This window comes from Grus americana, chromosome 2 (genome assembly GCF_028858705.1).
Source record: "Grus americana isolate bGruAme1 chromosome 2, bGruAme1.mat, whole genome shotgun sequence".
NCBI classification, from domain to species: Eukaryota; Metazoa; Chordata; class Aves; order Gruiformes; family Gruidae; genus Grus; species Grus americana.
In genome coordinates, this window is record NC_072853.1 from 99,241,785 (window position 1) to 99,255,324 (window position 13,540).

At 41.2% G+C, this 13,540-nt stretch overlaps 1 protein-coding gene across 7 annotated transcripts in view; it reads left to right on the forward strand.

Moving 5' to 3' along the window:
* RNF182 (ring finger protein 182) overlaps positions 1-10,810 on the forward strand; it is a 38,037-nt gene extending 27,227 nt beyond the window's left edge. For all 7 annotated transcript variants that reach the window (XM_054818034.1, XM_054818032.1, XM_054818036.1 and 4 more), the window contains one exon: positions 1,455-10,810. In XM_054818034.1, the coding sequence (XP_054674009.1) occupies positions 1,668-2,405 (738 nt within the window). In that variant the 5' untranslated portion in view covers positions 1,455-1,667 and the 3' untranslated portion in view covers positions 2,406-10,810. The remainder of the gene's footprint in view (positions 1-1,454) is intronic.
* Positions 10,811-13,540: the final 2,730 nt, after the last annotated feature.

Below are 13,540 nucleotides of genomic sequence, written 5' to 3' on the forward strand. Positions count from 1 at the left end.
GCACATTGCTTAAAAGAGAGAACTTCATGCCTTGTTCTCAAAAAAAGGATGAACATCTGAATGCTAGGAGTGAGTAAAAACTTCCCAAGGAAAAGGGAAAGGAAGCAAACATTTACTAAAACTAGTCAAGAAACAAGTTTATTGAAATAGGCCACTTTTTTCATATTACACGTGCCTGGTTTCTATTGATAATGCAAGAGGCAGCTGGACACAAGCACTGACCCCCATTATTTGACTGTGGCAAGTTCCTTGCTACTCTAGCAGTGAAGGAAAGCCTGCAAGATGCAATGCTGCACCCACCTCTGTGAGCAAGCACGTGCCTGAATTTGGAAGTTTTTATTTTCTGGCAGATAGAGCTGATTTTGTTAATGCCGGTAATTATTGGTCCCCAGAGTACATAGTACTGGTTAACGTTTTGTTTATAACACATGGACTGTTTCCTGAAGTTGTGAAAATGCACAGTTACAAAATACGACAATACATTTGTTTAAGCAAGGCTGATAGGTCTGGTGGCAAAAACGCTGTGCAGAATGGGAGTGCAGCAGCACAAGCATGCCACGGGCCTCTCCGTAGCTGAGGTGTGAAACAGCTGTTGCAGCCATGAAACACTTGAAATCCAGTGCATCTGGCGAATGCCCTTGAGAGACATGTTAACCTTCATCCTAGCATCTACACATTGAAGACGACATTTGTTGCAGGGTGAAGAACTCTTATTTTCGTAATCTGTGTTGAGCAACTAGGTGGAGACAGAGAAATGAGCTGTTCTACAAGTAGCAAAATTAATGAAGTCTGATCTTTTCCAAATTTGACTGAGGTCCCCACATAACTCTTTACAATAACCGCAGCCCTCTTCCCTACCCACTCCACTCCCCAAAACTCTCTATTTCCCCAGAGTATCACCAGATTCCCCCTGTGTTGCCCTACACTCTGCCTGAGCAGCAGGCAGCGTGCTGCCAGTTCAGAGCAGAGGCTGGGTGTGTGCTGGCTGACCATTGCCCTCCAGGATAAATGATAGTTATTATAAATACCTCTTCCTCTCTACCAACTTTTTTAGAAACTTAGTTATCTTCAGTACTGCTGCCCCTCTGCCAATTGGTTTGAAATTGGACAGCAGGCTCACAAGTTACTGAGAAAGATGAAAAGCTCCAGGGGTCAGGTCTCATTTCCTTAGGAAACCAGGGTTTAAACAAGTGGTCACAGATCAGTGATTAGATTGCAGCTTCTGCTGAGAACTTCATGGGCTGAGCCAAAGTTACAAGTCTAAAACAAATGCGTGCAGCATGATACTAAGTTTTATCAGCATGACTTATATAGGCCCCATATGCCACAGAAAAAAACTATCTTAGAGGTATTTTTAGCAAAGGAAGCTAAGTTTGTAAAAAGTGGAACTTGCATATTTCACCTGCTACAGCTTTTTCTTTTCTTCCACAAAAATTCCACATCATCTTTTTCAGATGGATGCCTGGCTCAGAGTAAAGGACATGCAGTGCGCAATCCCTAGCAGAAGGTGAAAATGGATGACGCCTACTGATGCTTTTTGACATCGTCTCCTCTTTTCCTGTTTGAGATGGGTGATACGATCATCAGGAAAAAGTTCTAAAATAAGCCCGAGTGACCTCTTTGTCCCTTGACTCCTCTTTCTGCAAGTCTAAAAACCATCAGAAGAAATGACCAGTCAACTACCAGAAGAGTCTGTGGAGACCCAGAGCTCAGATGAGCTTGAGTGCAAGATCTGTTACAACCATTATAACCTGCGACAGAGAAAACCGAAAGTGCTGGAGTGTTGTCACAGAGTATGTGCCAAATGCCTTTGCAAGATCATAGACTTTGGTGATTCCCCGCAAGGAGTCATAGTATGCCCGTTTTGCAGGTTTGAAACGTGCCTGCCAGACGATGAGGTTAGTAGTCTTCCTGATGACAACAACATCCTTCTGAATTTAGCTTGTGGGGGAAAGGGAAAGAAGTGCCTACCAGACAACCCAACAGAACTGTTGCTGACTCCCAAAAGGTTGGCGTCTCTGGTTAGCCCTTCTCACACCTCTTCTAATTGCCTGGTTATAACAATCATGGAAGTACAGAGAGAAAATCCCCAGACTCTGAACTCAACCCCCGTGGTGGAATTTTACAGGCCTACAAGTTTTGACTCTGTTGCGACCGTGTCCCACAACTGGACAGTGTGGAACTGCACATCTTTGCTCTTCCAGACCTCAATTCGGGTGCTAGTGTGGTTGCTAGGGTTGCTGTACTTTAGTTCCTTGCCTTTAGGGATTTATTTACTGGTATCTAAGAAAGTCACCCTTGGGATTGTCTTTGTAAGCCTTGTTCCTTCGAGCCTTGTTATTCTCATGGTTTATGGCTTTTGCCAGTGTGTTTGCCATGAAGTTCTAGACTGCATGTCATCTTGATAACAAATACAGTAAAATAAGATGTATTGCCACATGTGTAGCATAGTTGATTTATCCTGTCTTTGTATTCTTATTTATTCTTGCTGTTGTCCATCCCACTAAATGGAAGCAGCAGCCCTAGTTATATGGTCCTTTTTTTCTACTTGATTTTATTTTTCCCCTCCCTCCTTTTTTTAAGCTTAATAATGGAAATAAAATTTACATGCTGTTTTTAAAAGGCCAAGCTGTAGAAAGGGATAAAGCAAAATTGCCAAACTTGGTGCCTGCTGCTGCTGCCACTATTCAAATGAGTAGCCCTTTGCTTTCCATTGGCTTGATCATGTCAGTCAAGGCTGCAGGATCCACCTTAGAAGAAACCGGTATAACAGGCACCTTCCAGGTCATAGTACAGCATCTCTTCATCCAAAGCATCTCAGATTTTTTTGCATTCTGTGACACGAGGAATCTTTTTTTTTCACCATGCTAAAAACATGTCTCCAAAACACTTTCCCCAAACAGAAGCCCACTTTACTTGTCATATAGTTGCAGCTCCCTCTGAGATACTCCTGCTAATGAGTACTTCCAGGGACCCAGCCACATGTTTGCTCTTCTCTAGGTGCACTTATTTCAGTGTGCATACACCTTAGGCTTCCCTTTGAGGGTTCAGAGCTCTGCAGACTTCTCTAGCTATTGTCTGTTATGCTTACCCTCCCTCCCAGCATCTCCACCACCACCCCATATTTCCAACCCATTAGTCCTCCTAACAAATTGCCTGACCAACTTCATGCACATCGACACTGGAGAATTTGGCTTATGTGTCTTTAGCTATCAAGATAGATTTTTATTCCTAACCATTAGGAAATGGACCTTCAATCACCAATACAAATTTCAGAAAAAATCTGAAATGGTTAACTGGTGGGGGGGGTTGTTTGTTTGGGGTTTTTTGTATGTTTGGGGTTTTTTGTTTGGTTGGTTTTTTCTTTCCGAATGAGCATTGTAAGGAGGTACTAAGGTTTCTGTTTAACGCATAGTCCTTCAAAATGTTTAATACCCTGAACTCCCTCTGTCACCATTGTGAGTTGATGGCACTCTAGATGTGGCAATTAGCATGTCTTGATTAGTTGAGTTCAGAGGAATTATTGATGATTTACCATTCCACAAATAGAATCAGGCCCTGTAAGGCTTGCTTGTATGTTGCATGGTTTAGGCTACTTTTTGAACTACTGGAAGAGCACAAAACTAAGAAATATTTAATGTTTATGTGTATAAGTAGGTCTAGTCAACACCACAGCTGCAAACATGTTTTCCTGTGCACAGCAGGGTAAAAACCAAGATGGAGTTGAGCGGTGCAAGCATGGGTTTGGGGTCAGGCACAAGATTTAGTAATTTCAAGGTAGTATAAGAGAGAGAGGGGTTTGTTGTGTGAAGACTGAATATATGGCCTAACAATATATTCTTAGAACAAACTGACTTTGGTAAGAACAAAAAATGCCAATGGGAAAAGCAGAACGTAAATGGTCGTTGTGTCTGTCGAGGATTTGAAGTCAAGCTGGTCCAGTTTTCATAGATGGCGCAGGTGGTATCTACGGTTTCATTCCTATTGCAAACGTAGGGAAAAATGTGGAAATGTAAAGGTCCTGCTTTTCTTGACACTCATTTTATAATAGCGCATATATATGTGTGTGTATGTACATATAGACACATATGTAAGATGAAAACTTATAGTGAAATTATAGTTTTCAAGTGTATGGAGTTATGGAGCTATGTACTGAATGATTAAAGGAAATGTTTCAGACTTTTCTGTAATGACTTGTTAACAATTATAACTAAAATATTTTCAGAATTCCTAGAAATGACTATTCCTAAGTAACTGTTTTTAATGTTTGTGGTAAAGCACATGTAGTTAGAAGAGGTATCATCTACGGTTCTGGTATACTGCAAGGTTTGAGTCATCTATGAACTCATAAATTTTAAGTATCCAACAACAATCATGTCAAAAAGCAAGAAAAATAGAAACCTATGTGTTTTTATAGTACTTCATAACTTTGGGAGAAGATGTATTTGTAGTGTTAGGGATTTATATGTTTTAGGATTTGTTCAATTTGTCTGAATATAGTGTCTCTAATAAAGGGCTGACTAATAGAGGAAGTAGGTTTTGCAAATGTGTGACATAAATGTATTACTTCTGCACAACATGTCTGCAGTGCTATCTGTTGTCTTCCTTTTCATTTTCAGTTGATTAAGATTATTTTAGCTCTAGCACCAGGTGTTTTGTACTCTGTTTTAAAACAGAGGCTAATCTTGGCAGGATTACAGTGGCATCCATTACACATCACAGCACAAATAAATACTCCTGTTAGTATACTTCACTACTTTTAAGACTGCCACCCAGTTAAATTTATGCTGTTATTTTGGGCTGTGTTGCAATACTAATCCACTCAAAAATGCGAGCGTGCGAAAACATATTGATTGTATAGCTATTCTGCCGCTCAGCTAGAGCACGTTATTACAGCTTCAGTCTCATAAAATTCCTATATGACTTCTAATATGGCCATTGAGAATTGCTAGGAGGTCTAAATATCAATTATTTGCGGAGAAGATATTTGCTGTGTGACTGAGGCTAGAGGAACTTCAGATACTACTCTTTCATTATTTTTATTCTCCGCCATCCTTAAGACTTAGAACTGAAAACTTTTGTGTCCTCTGCGGTGGAATAACTCTGCTGAAGTCAGCGTAAATGGGGCTAGAATCAAGTCCCGCATACCCACCTGCTTGTGTTTCCTTCCCTTTCTGTGACTTTTTTCTCTCCTTAGAGAGTAATGGCTCCTGTGGTTGTAAAATACTGCCTGCACACCAAGGCAATTCCCTTGCAGTAGGAGACTATTCCTGCTTTGCCCAGACATGTGACTCAACCAGGTACAAAGTGTTATAGATTCATTACCACAGAATTATTTTAGCCCAAATGAGATTTTTTTTGGTTTTAATTCCTCCTTATCCTGTGGATACAGACTGTATCCTCACCAGGTGCTGGGCTACAGTGTGATATAGTGGCATCCCCTGAGGGCAGGGGCAGGATGATGCAGTTGTAGTTGCGGGGCACGACATCAGGAAGGATGTGCTGAGCTGGACCGTTCTCTGAGCAGGACCTAGTGAGGGATGAAGCTCTCCTGCAAGTGTGGCCTGAGCCCGGAGCCTAAAAGGCAACTAACAGGGAGCGGGTTACGTGGAAAGCAAGGTCTGTGGGATCATAAACAGGACGTGGAGCCTCGGGGCTGGGGTGGGCTGGGGCTGAGAAGCTGTGCAAAGCAGAGAGGGGTCTATGCCCGGCATGAAGGGGCTGCATTTTAAATAAGGAGTTTGGGGTACAGCTGCAAACAGAGTTTAATGTTTCTCATACTGACCCTTCTGGGGTTTAAAATTCAGTTGGTAATTAAAAGCCATTTGCTACTGCTACTGCAGTTGAGTATTTTTACTTTCCAAATGGCAAAGTATTGAACTTTATAATTTAAAGAGATCCTTAGATTTGGGTGTATTCCCTCTATTATGTTAACTATTTAAAGCTACAGTCTTTCAAAGAGGTTTGAACAAAATAAGGGCTGATGTCTTTGGTATAGCTGCATTGTGAGCTTTGTCCTACTATATTGATTATATGCCTGCAAAACTGTATATGCTAATATAAAACAGTAAAAATAGGTGAACTCTTGTCCCGATAACACTATCGGCAAACTTCAGGGTTGCCAGCATTTTACGATGTGTCCAAGAATAGACGCTTTTCCCAATGGACTTTATTACCTGAAGATACAGATGAGTCCAGCAGCACCTAGCCAAACAGACAAGTACAGTACAGGAAAGCATAGCTTTCCAGCTGAATGGCTACACATCACTTCAACCAGAGGAAGGGGAACTGAGGAGGTTTACCAGAAGGTGGATGATGTTGTGTTTGAGGGAGTTCCTTGTTGTTAGGGTACAGAACCATTGTTTTTCCTAATTCTAACCATTTCCAGGGTTTGATTCAACAAACTTTTCCCCATTTCTCTTCTGCCCCCTCTTCTGGGACAAGGCTGTGTGGAACTGTGGGTAAACAGTATTTTTGAAATGAAACAAGCTTTTCTATAACGCTGAGTTTGCAGCTCAGTCCAGTATAAGACTAATACTGAAAAGAGGGCAAATTGCAGCCAGGATGCAAGAGTGAACATCAAAAAATAGCTTGATGTCAAAGCAAGGAAAATGTGGCTACATCCTGCCTTTGTCTTGGCTAGTTTAAAACTAGTGAGAGTCTGTCCCAAGTCTGTGGACCACCATGACTCAACGCCCTCCCCTGCATTACCTCTGTGACAGCTCACTTGAGTTACGCATCTTGATTTCTTGTACAGCAGTTGTATGTCCTGATTTCATCTTCCTGCATGGGTGATGGGTGTAGTGAAAGGTCCACAGTGTTCCACTCTTAAACTCATTTTAACTCATTTTAACTATCCTAATGTTTCTCAGTTGGTTTTTTGTGGGTTTTTTTCTGGATTTCTTCCTATTTCTACTAAAGCAAGACCATGCACTTTATTTTAGAGCAGTGCCTTCAAGGATAAAAAAAAATGGGGAGAAGAAGAAGAACTGAGAATTTTGAAATCAATTTAAATATTCAAAGCGATGGAAAGAGACTGTTCTTAGAGTCTACTTGTACTTTCATACTAGCAGATTAGATGTCATCCTTTGAGTGACATCAGTAAGTATTTAGTGCTAGAGATTCCTCAGGCAGTTTGTAAGTCTGACAGACCTTAGGCACAAACTCCATACTCCACTGCTTTTCTACAAAGCACCATTCTGCCTTTTGCATCAGCTCCCCTTGTCAAAAGTTGAACCGTCACAGTTTATGAAGAGTTCTGGCACAGAGAATAAATCGCCGGTCTGGGGATGGTAAATCATCTTTTTAGAGATGTGTGTGGCAGTAGCAAAGCTTTCAGTGCTAGACCTTAAACAAAGAAAAGTCATCTTGCAGTCTGAATTGCTAGCATAAATTTCATTTTAAATCAAGTTTCATTGTGTCAGGCAACACTACAATTAAAATTCTTTTTATTGTATTTCTGCCTCTTGTGTTATACAAACGTGGTTTGCATTTTAAAAAATGTATTAAATCATAGAAATCAGCGATGGGTAGAAAAAAGCCTAATAAGTTGTTTTATCCATTTCCTCTGCCCCTGTAGAGATGAATACGTCGTCTGGTCTGGTTTTAAATATCTCAAGTGATGAAGCCTTCATGTCTTTTCATGAGGGACTTTTCAGCCATTTAATAGGCATCTTTGTTAGGAAATATTTTCTTCATACTGATCCTGATTTTTTCTTTTGCATAATGTAATCCCTTTATTCTGTGCCCACTGTTTTAACTTTTATGAAATCTGGGAAATGTATCATATTTATCCCTTTCATAGTGTGGCTGAATAATTCATACTCCTTGTTGTTCAAGTAATGCAAGAGATAAGCAACCAGTTGCTGAACAGCTAATACTTCATTGAGATGGTATGCCATGTACTAGTAGACTTATTTCCTGGCAAGTCCTGGCTGACACTTCTTTCTACATTAGGGAGTGAAAAACATCAAGGGAAACTGAAGAAGTACATCTTCCCAAGCGTGTACGTGGCAATATTACTGAAATTTCAAGAGGTGCTGAGGCAAACAGCCTACTTCTTTAGATAGAGCTTTTCTTTCTAAAAGTGGATGATTTTAATAAAAGTATGCTTTTTAAAAAGTGATTAAACATCCTCTTCATAAGCAAACATCTATGTGAGAACCACACTATGTCAAAACTCTTAACTTGTTGAGAGACAAGGCTGGATTGATTGCCACTCGCTGCAGAGCAGTTTTTGCTGACAGCTCAGAAAAAAAAATTAATCCAGTGTTAAGGAGAAGAGTTTGAAAAGATGCCTTTGCAACTGTGTCGCTGGAATCTGATCTGTGCATGAAAAAGTGACACATGTCTTGACAGCAGAAACAATGCATTGCGGATTTAATTACAACATATTAGATAATCCTCTGCCTATCTCAAATGACAAGAAGGAACAGTGCAACTGAGGAAACCCTAGGTGGACAGATGGGCTTCGTATGGTTTTGCATTTAAAAGGTACTTACTTAAAATGTGGTACTATATAAGAGGACGCTGAGCCTGGGTCAGGTGGATGGTCTGCTGGTTCAAGAAGGGTCTCTCGGTAACTGGCTGGTGGTGGATGCATGTCAAAAAAAATAGCTGAGCAGCCCACGTGGACAGTGAACTTCCAATATACCTCCTCATTTATGGCAGTCTGCAGTTTGGAGACCTCTTGAGGTGGAGGTTCTATCTGTATCTGTGGCTTTGATTCTTGCCTGTGGATTTCTGTGAATTCCTTTAAATGGTGTTTTTAACCCGTCTATAGTCTTGGCATCCATAAAATTCTGCAGCAGTGAGTTCCATAATTTAATTATATACTTTGTGGAAAAGGTCGGCTTTGTCTTAAAAACTCCTAAGATACTAGTTATGTATCCCCTACTTTTTCTGATAGGAAAAGCAGTTCTGAGGTGTGATTGCACATTGTTTCTTTCCTCCACGCTTCTCAGAACTTCATCGGTCTCTAGAAATATTAACGTCATGATTTTATCCCTCATACTTCTCCTTGGCTGCCTCTTTTCCAAGCTAAAGATCCTAGTGGATTTTTTTCTCTCCTTAGATAGCAGCCTTTCCACGCTTGACACAGTCTATTGCACTTTCCTGAACCTTTTCTACTGCTACTTCTTTTTTGCTTTGAGGTGCAGCAAAGCAATCAGAAATAGGTTCTAATTAGTGTCATTTCTTAATAAGTTGTGTGACCATGTAAGACATCTGTACTCCCACGGCTGCTGAAATCACTTTGTCATTGATGTGATTCCTGACGGTGCATCTGAGGTGTCACACCTGACTATTGTTAGTTTATATATCATGCATAATATGGAAGGCAACAACATGTGCATTGATGAACTTGCTAACATGTTTATCCCATGCGTTCTGTTTAAATAGCCCAGTTCACACGGGTGCAGGAAATGGTAGATTCCAGGAGAATATTTCATTTAATATTGCCATAGACTGTACAGACTTTAGCTCTGTAAAACACATGGCCTGACATTGCTGGACTGAGTAGCTGCTCCTCAGCAACCGCTGTAAGACGCCTTCTCTCTCTGCCACAGCGATGTGCCTACCTCACCCACTTGCTGCAGCCATCCCAAACTACAGCCTAGAGCTTTTCATTGCAAGAATACTCTTTTTTTTTTTTTTTTACCTCTTTTACTTAATCTTTTAATTCCTCACAGCTTGTGGCCTTTTTCATGTTCTCCTTTCTTCATTCCAAGGAAAGGAGATGCTGGCAGATGATGATGATGATGATAATGATAATAATAATAATAATAATGCTGTTTAGAGGGTGAGCCCATTACATTTAGTCTTTCATATTGCCAGTTAGGGCAGAAGTTAGGAGGTCTCTGCCTTCAGCTCCCAGGGCTGTAAGCTGGGGGCTCAGCACTTTGCTGTCCTGGGCCCCAAGGAGGGCTGTCCTTGCAGCCTCTGGAGGACTTCTTCACATGGATGCTCTTTACATCGATGTTCCATCTTTATTCTTGCTTTTACTTAGAAAAACTGAGTGACTGTAAAAAATTATTATTATTCCATTAAAACTAGATAGGGCTCATTTTCTCTCAGCAAAGAATAAAATTCTGAGGAAACTCAGGAATTTTGTGGCGCTTTCAGGGTCAGCTGCAAATCTCTGATTACTTTGTTTGTTTTGGTAATGAAACACCAATAGCTAAATAAAACCAGGTCAGTGAGGCTGTACAAATCATGCAGGTAATTAATGAAATTTCACAAGTAGATTCCGAAAGTGTGAAAAAAAAGGTTAATTAAAAAAAGAAAAAAGAGACTTAATTATGCAATAGGGCTTGGGTGGAGAGGGCAAACAGCTGGATGTGACTTAACAAAAGATTGTAGAAATAATGCTCAAAGACAGGTAGAATGTGAAAAATATGTGTGCAAGCTCCAGTGAATTATCAATACGCTGCAGTGTGTAATTCTTGATCCATTAATCTGAAAAAAAGACTCAAAAGGTTTAATGATATATTGCTTTACTTTATACTTTGGCTCCTAAAATCCACTGGTTTTAAATTCCAGATCAGCTTGAGGCTTACCAATGTAACGTGAGTTTTATGAGAGGAGTTTGACTGCTGTAACTTTGCCTTCTATAGTTGTCTTTTTTAGTTTTATGAAGAAAAGTCATAGTGTGGAGATTTCTTTTTGTTTGTTTTTATTTCAGGAGTGGAACAATGAAATACAATGTAATCTTGCAGACACGGAAACTATAACATGGTAGCAAATGGCAAAAGTATAACTATTCCTATCTTAAATAAGGAAGTACTAATGTATAAGCAATTGTTTCACTCAATAAAAATTTAATTTTTCAGTAAAGATTTGTCATGATAAACATTTTTCTTAATGCCTGGATTTGGAGGTCTTTCAGATTTCATTCCTGTTACTCATTGGATCAGTTTAAAAAATAGACTGAAGGTGAGTATGTGAGAGTATTTCACAGTATTTTAGCCAAATACGACAACATATTTCTGTTGACTGCCTGAGAATGTGAAGTATCTTGTGTAAAGGAAGATTGCAAAAAATTAAACGAAAGCTAGGCAGATTTCTAGATGATCACTCAACCATGTATTTTTAAGATTACCTAGGTAGCAGCCAGAAGGTTCCTTGGAACATGGATTTTGTGTTGGAGTCCTACACTGTCTGACCTTGCCCGCTGACTGTTATTAAAAACACAGGACTAATTCCTGATTTAGAGAAGTATGCTCTTGCCTGGAAACCCTTAGCACAGGCATTTCAAACCTGAGCCCACCAGTATTTGCCTCTTCTGAAGGCTGCAAGCCGCAGGTTGTCCTTTGTGTTATTAGACAGGCAGCGGCAGAGCCTGTTCACAGGGGACGTGGGTGTGATGGGCACACAGGTGTGCAGGGGATGTGGGTGTGATCTGCACACACATGTGCACAGGGAAGTGCAGCTGACTGGCAAATGCACGCTTCCCCAGCATGAATTATTCCTTCTTTTGGCAGGACTAGAGAGAACGAGCGTGCTGCATAACTCTGCTGACTTCAGGCGCAGTTGGACTGTACAGGAGCACAACTCACAGGATTGCGATATGCCATCTTGCAGTAATGGGTAGAATAGGAAGAGTTATTCACATTAGCCAGAATGTGGCCACTGGTGTAATTTGCATTTTCAATGGATAAGCCTTTGGTATAGTGATGTTTAGATATAAAACTCATGCAGTGGCGTCTTTATTTTTTAAATTGCAAAACCTCACCTGCCACACTTCATTTTTCTCTGTTAAACTGAGGGATGGCCCAGAACTGATAAGCTTTCTGATTTCCAGATCTCATGAGCCTCTAAGGTTGTAGAAATTCGAACCCTGAGTTTGGGCTAAACCCACTCTTAGCTGGGCATAAACCATCCTTGGAAAAAGGTTGAGGTGTACTATCTTTCCCTCTTTCTAGTGTAGAAATAAAAGCGCAAATTAAAATTTAGGCATTTGATTTTTCCACAGAAAATGAAAACATGAAGTTTCTTTTCAGCTTCATTTTAGCACATCAGAATTTCAGATGTTTCCTCTGTTTTTTCCTGACACAGCCTGGTGCACAGGTTTAGGAAATCAAATGCAGTACCTAAACAAATGAGAGACCGTGATCTTTGCTCAGAGGTTCTTTGTTTCTTTGTTGAACTGTACTGATAAAAGTACCATAAAAAAGAACTTTGGGAGAAGAGGCAACTCTGTTAGGTATCCAAAGTGCTGAGCTTTTAGCACTCAGCAAGTGTCGCTGAAACCTCCGAAGAGGAAAATAAACGAAGCTTAGACCTGGATTCTCGATACATTCAGAGCTAAAGGCCAGCTCTCCCTCTCCTCAATACAGAAAATACCAGGAGCTGCTTATGCATCGTGAAGGGATGTGAACCTCTTCTTCTCGCCATTGACGCATTATTCAAAAGGCACATTATTCTATGGTTAGATTTGCTAGAGGCCTTGGTGTTTTGACCTGGGACTGAGCCTCTGGTAGGAGCAGGGAAACGTACCTCAGCATCACTTGGTTGTATGTCCGTCCCTATAGCAACCGGGTGGGGAGGACCAGGAAGGCTGCATCTCCCAGGCCTTGAACGATGACGATATTTAGAGATACTTCTTGAAAGATGTTACCTGCCAGCTGCGCCTGCTTGTCTTAAACATAAATTATGGCTGTCTCCTTGACCAAGGAGATACAGCTGAACCATTTGGTGCCAGACACCTCCGGGAAATCCTATAGAGCAATCTGAGCTGGCTTCAAAGAGAGAATTGGGAGGAAGAGCCTTGTGGGAATCACGGGGTGTGCTTTTTATGTGGTGGCAAGGGAAGAAGCCCTGTGTTCCCATTAACATGAAGAGGAACGGAACATTTCATTCCCAGGATAGCACTGCGTGCATTTACCCGGTGTAAGCAGCTGGTGTTGCACAAAGCGTTCTCCCCCGCTGCAGCGCGGTGCGCTGGTGGCGTAGCACTAACCTGGAGCCACAAGATTGGGCTCAAGAGGAGCTTTCTCTTTAATAGGCCATGTTGCCTGCTGCAGCTTTATCTTCTTCTGCACTGCATGACTATTAAAGCAGTTGCACTTGGGCATTGATGGCTCCAGCAGCCACCAGTTGTCTCCCCCATGGCCTGCACACGCCTGGCACTGAGCAAGCAGCTCCTCCCGTCCCTCCCCACCGCCAGCCCCTGAGCTCTCCTTCCCTGTCCTCCCCCAGCTCCCTCTGCTGCCCCTGCCCACCTCGCTGATGGGTTTCTTGAGGAAACGTTGCAGCCATGTTCTGCTCCTTCCATTCAACTTCTTGTTTTGCTTTTATGTGTTTCCTTCTGCTCTGCACAAGGCACAACCCCCAAATCACTAGAAGAAATACTATACTTAGACCTCATTGACTAATTCAAGCAGAATACTCGACACAATTAATTTAGACTTTGCCTTTCCCTGCTTGCAGAGTACTGTCGCAGAGGTTGCTGTTTCCTGAAGATAATTCATTGCTTGTTTATTTCTTTCAATTGATATCTTGTTGAAGATTCTCCTCAGCGGAGCGATGACAGATGCTTGCA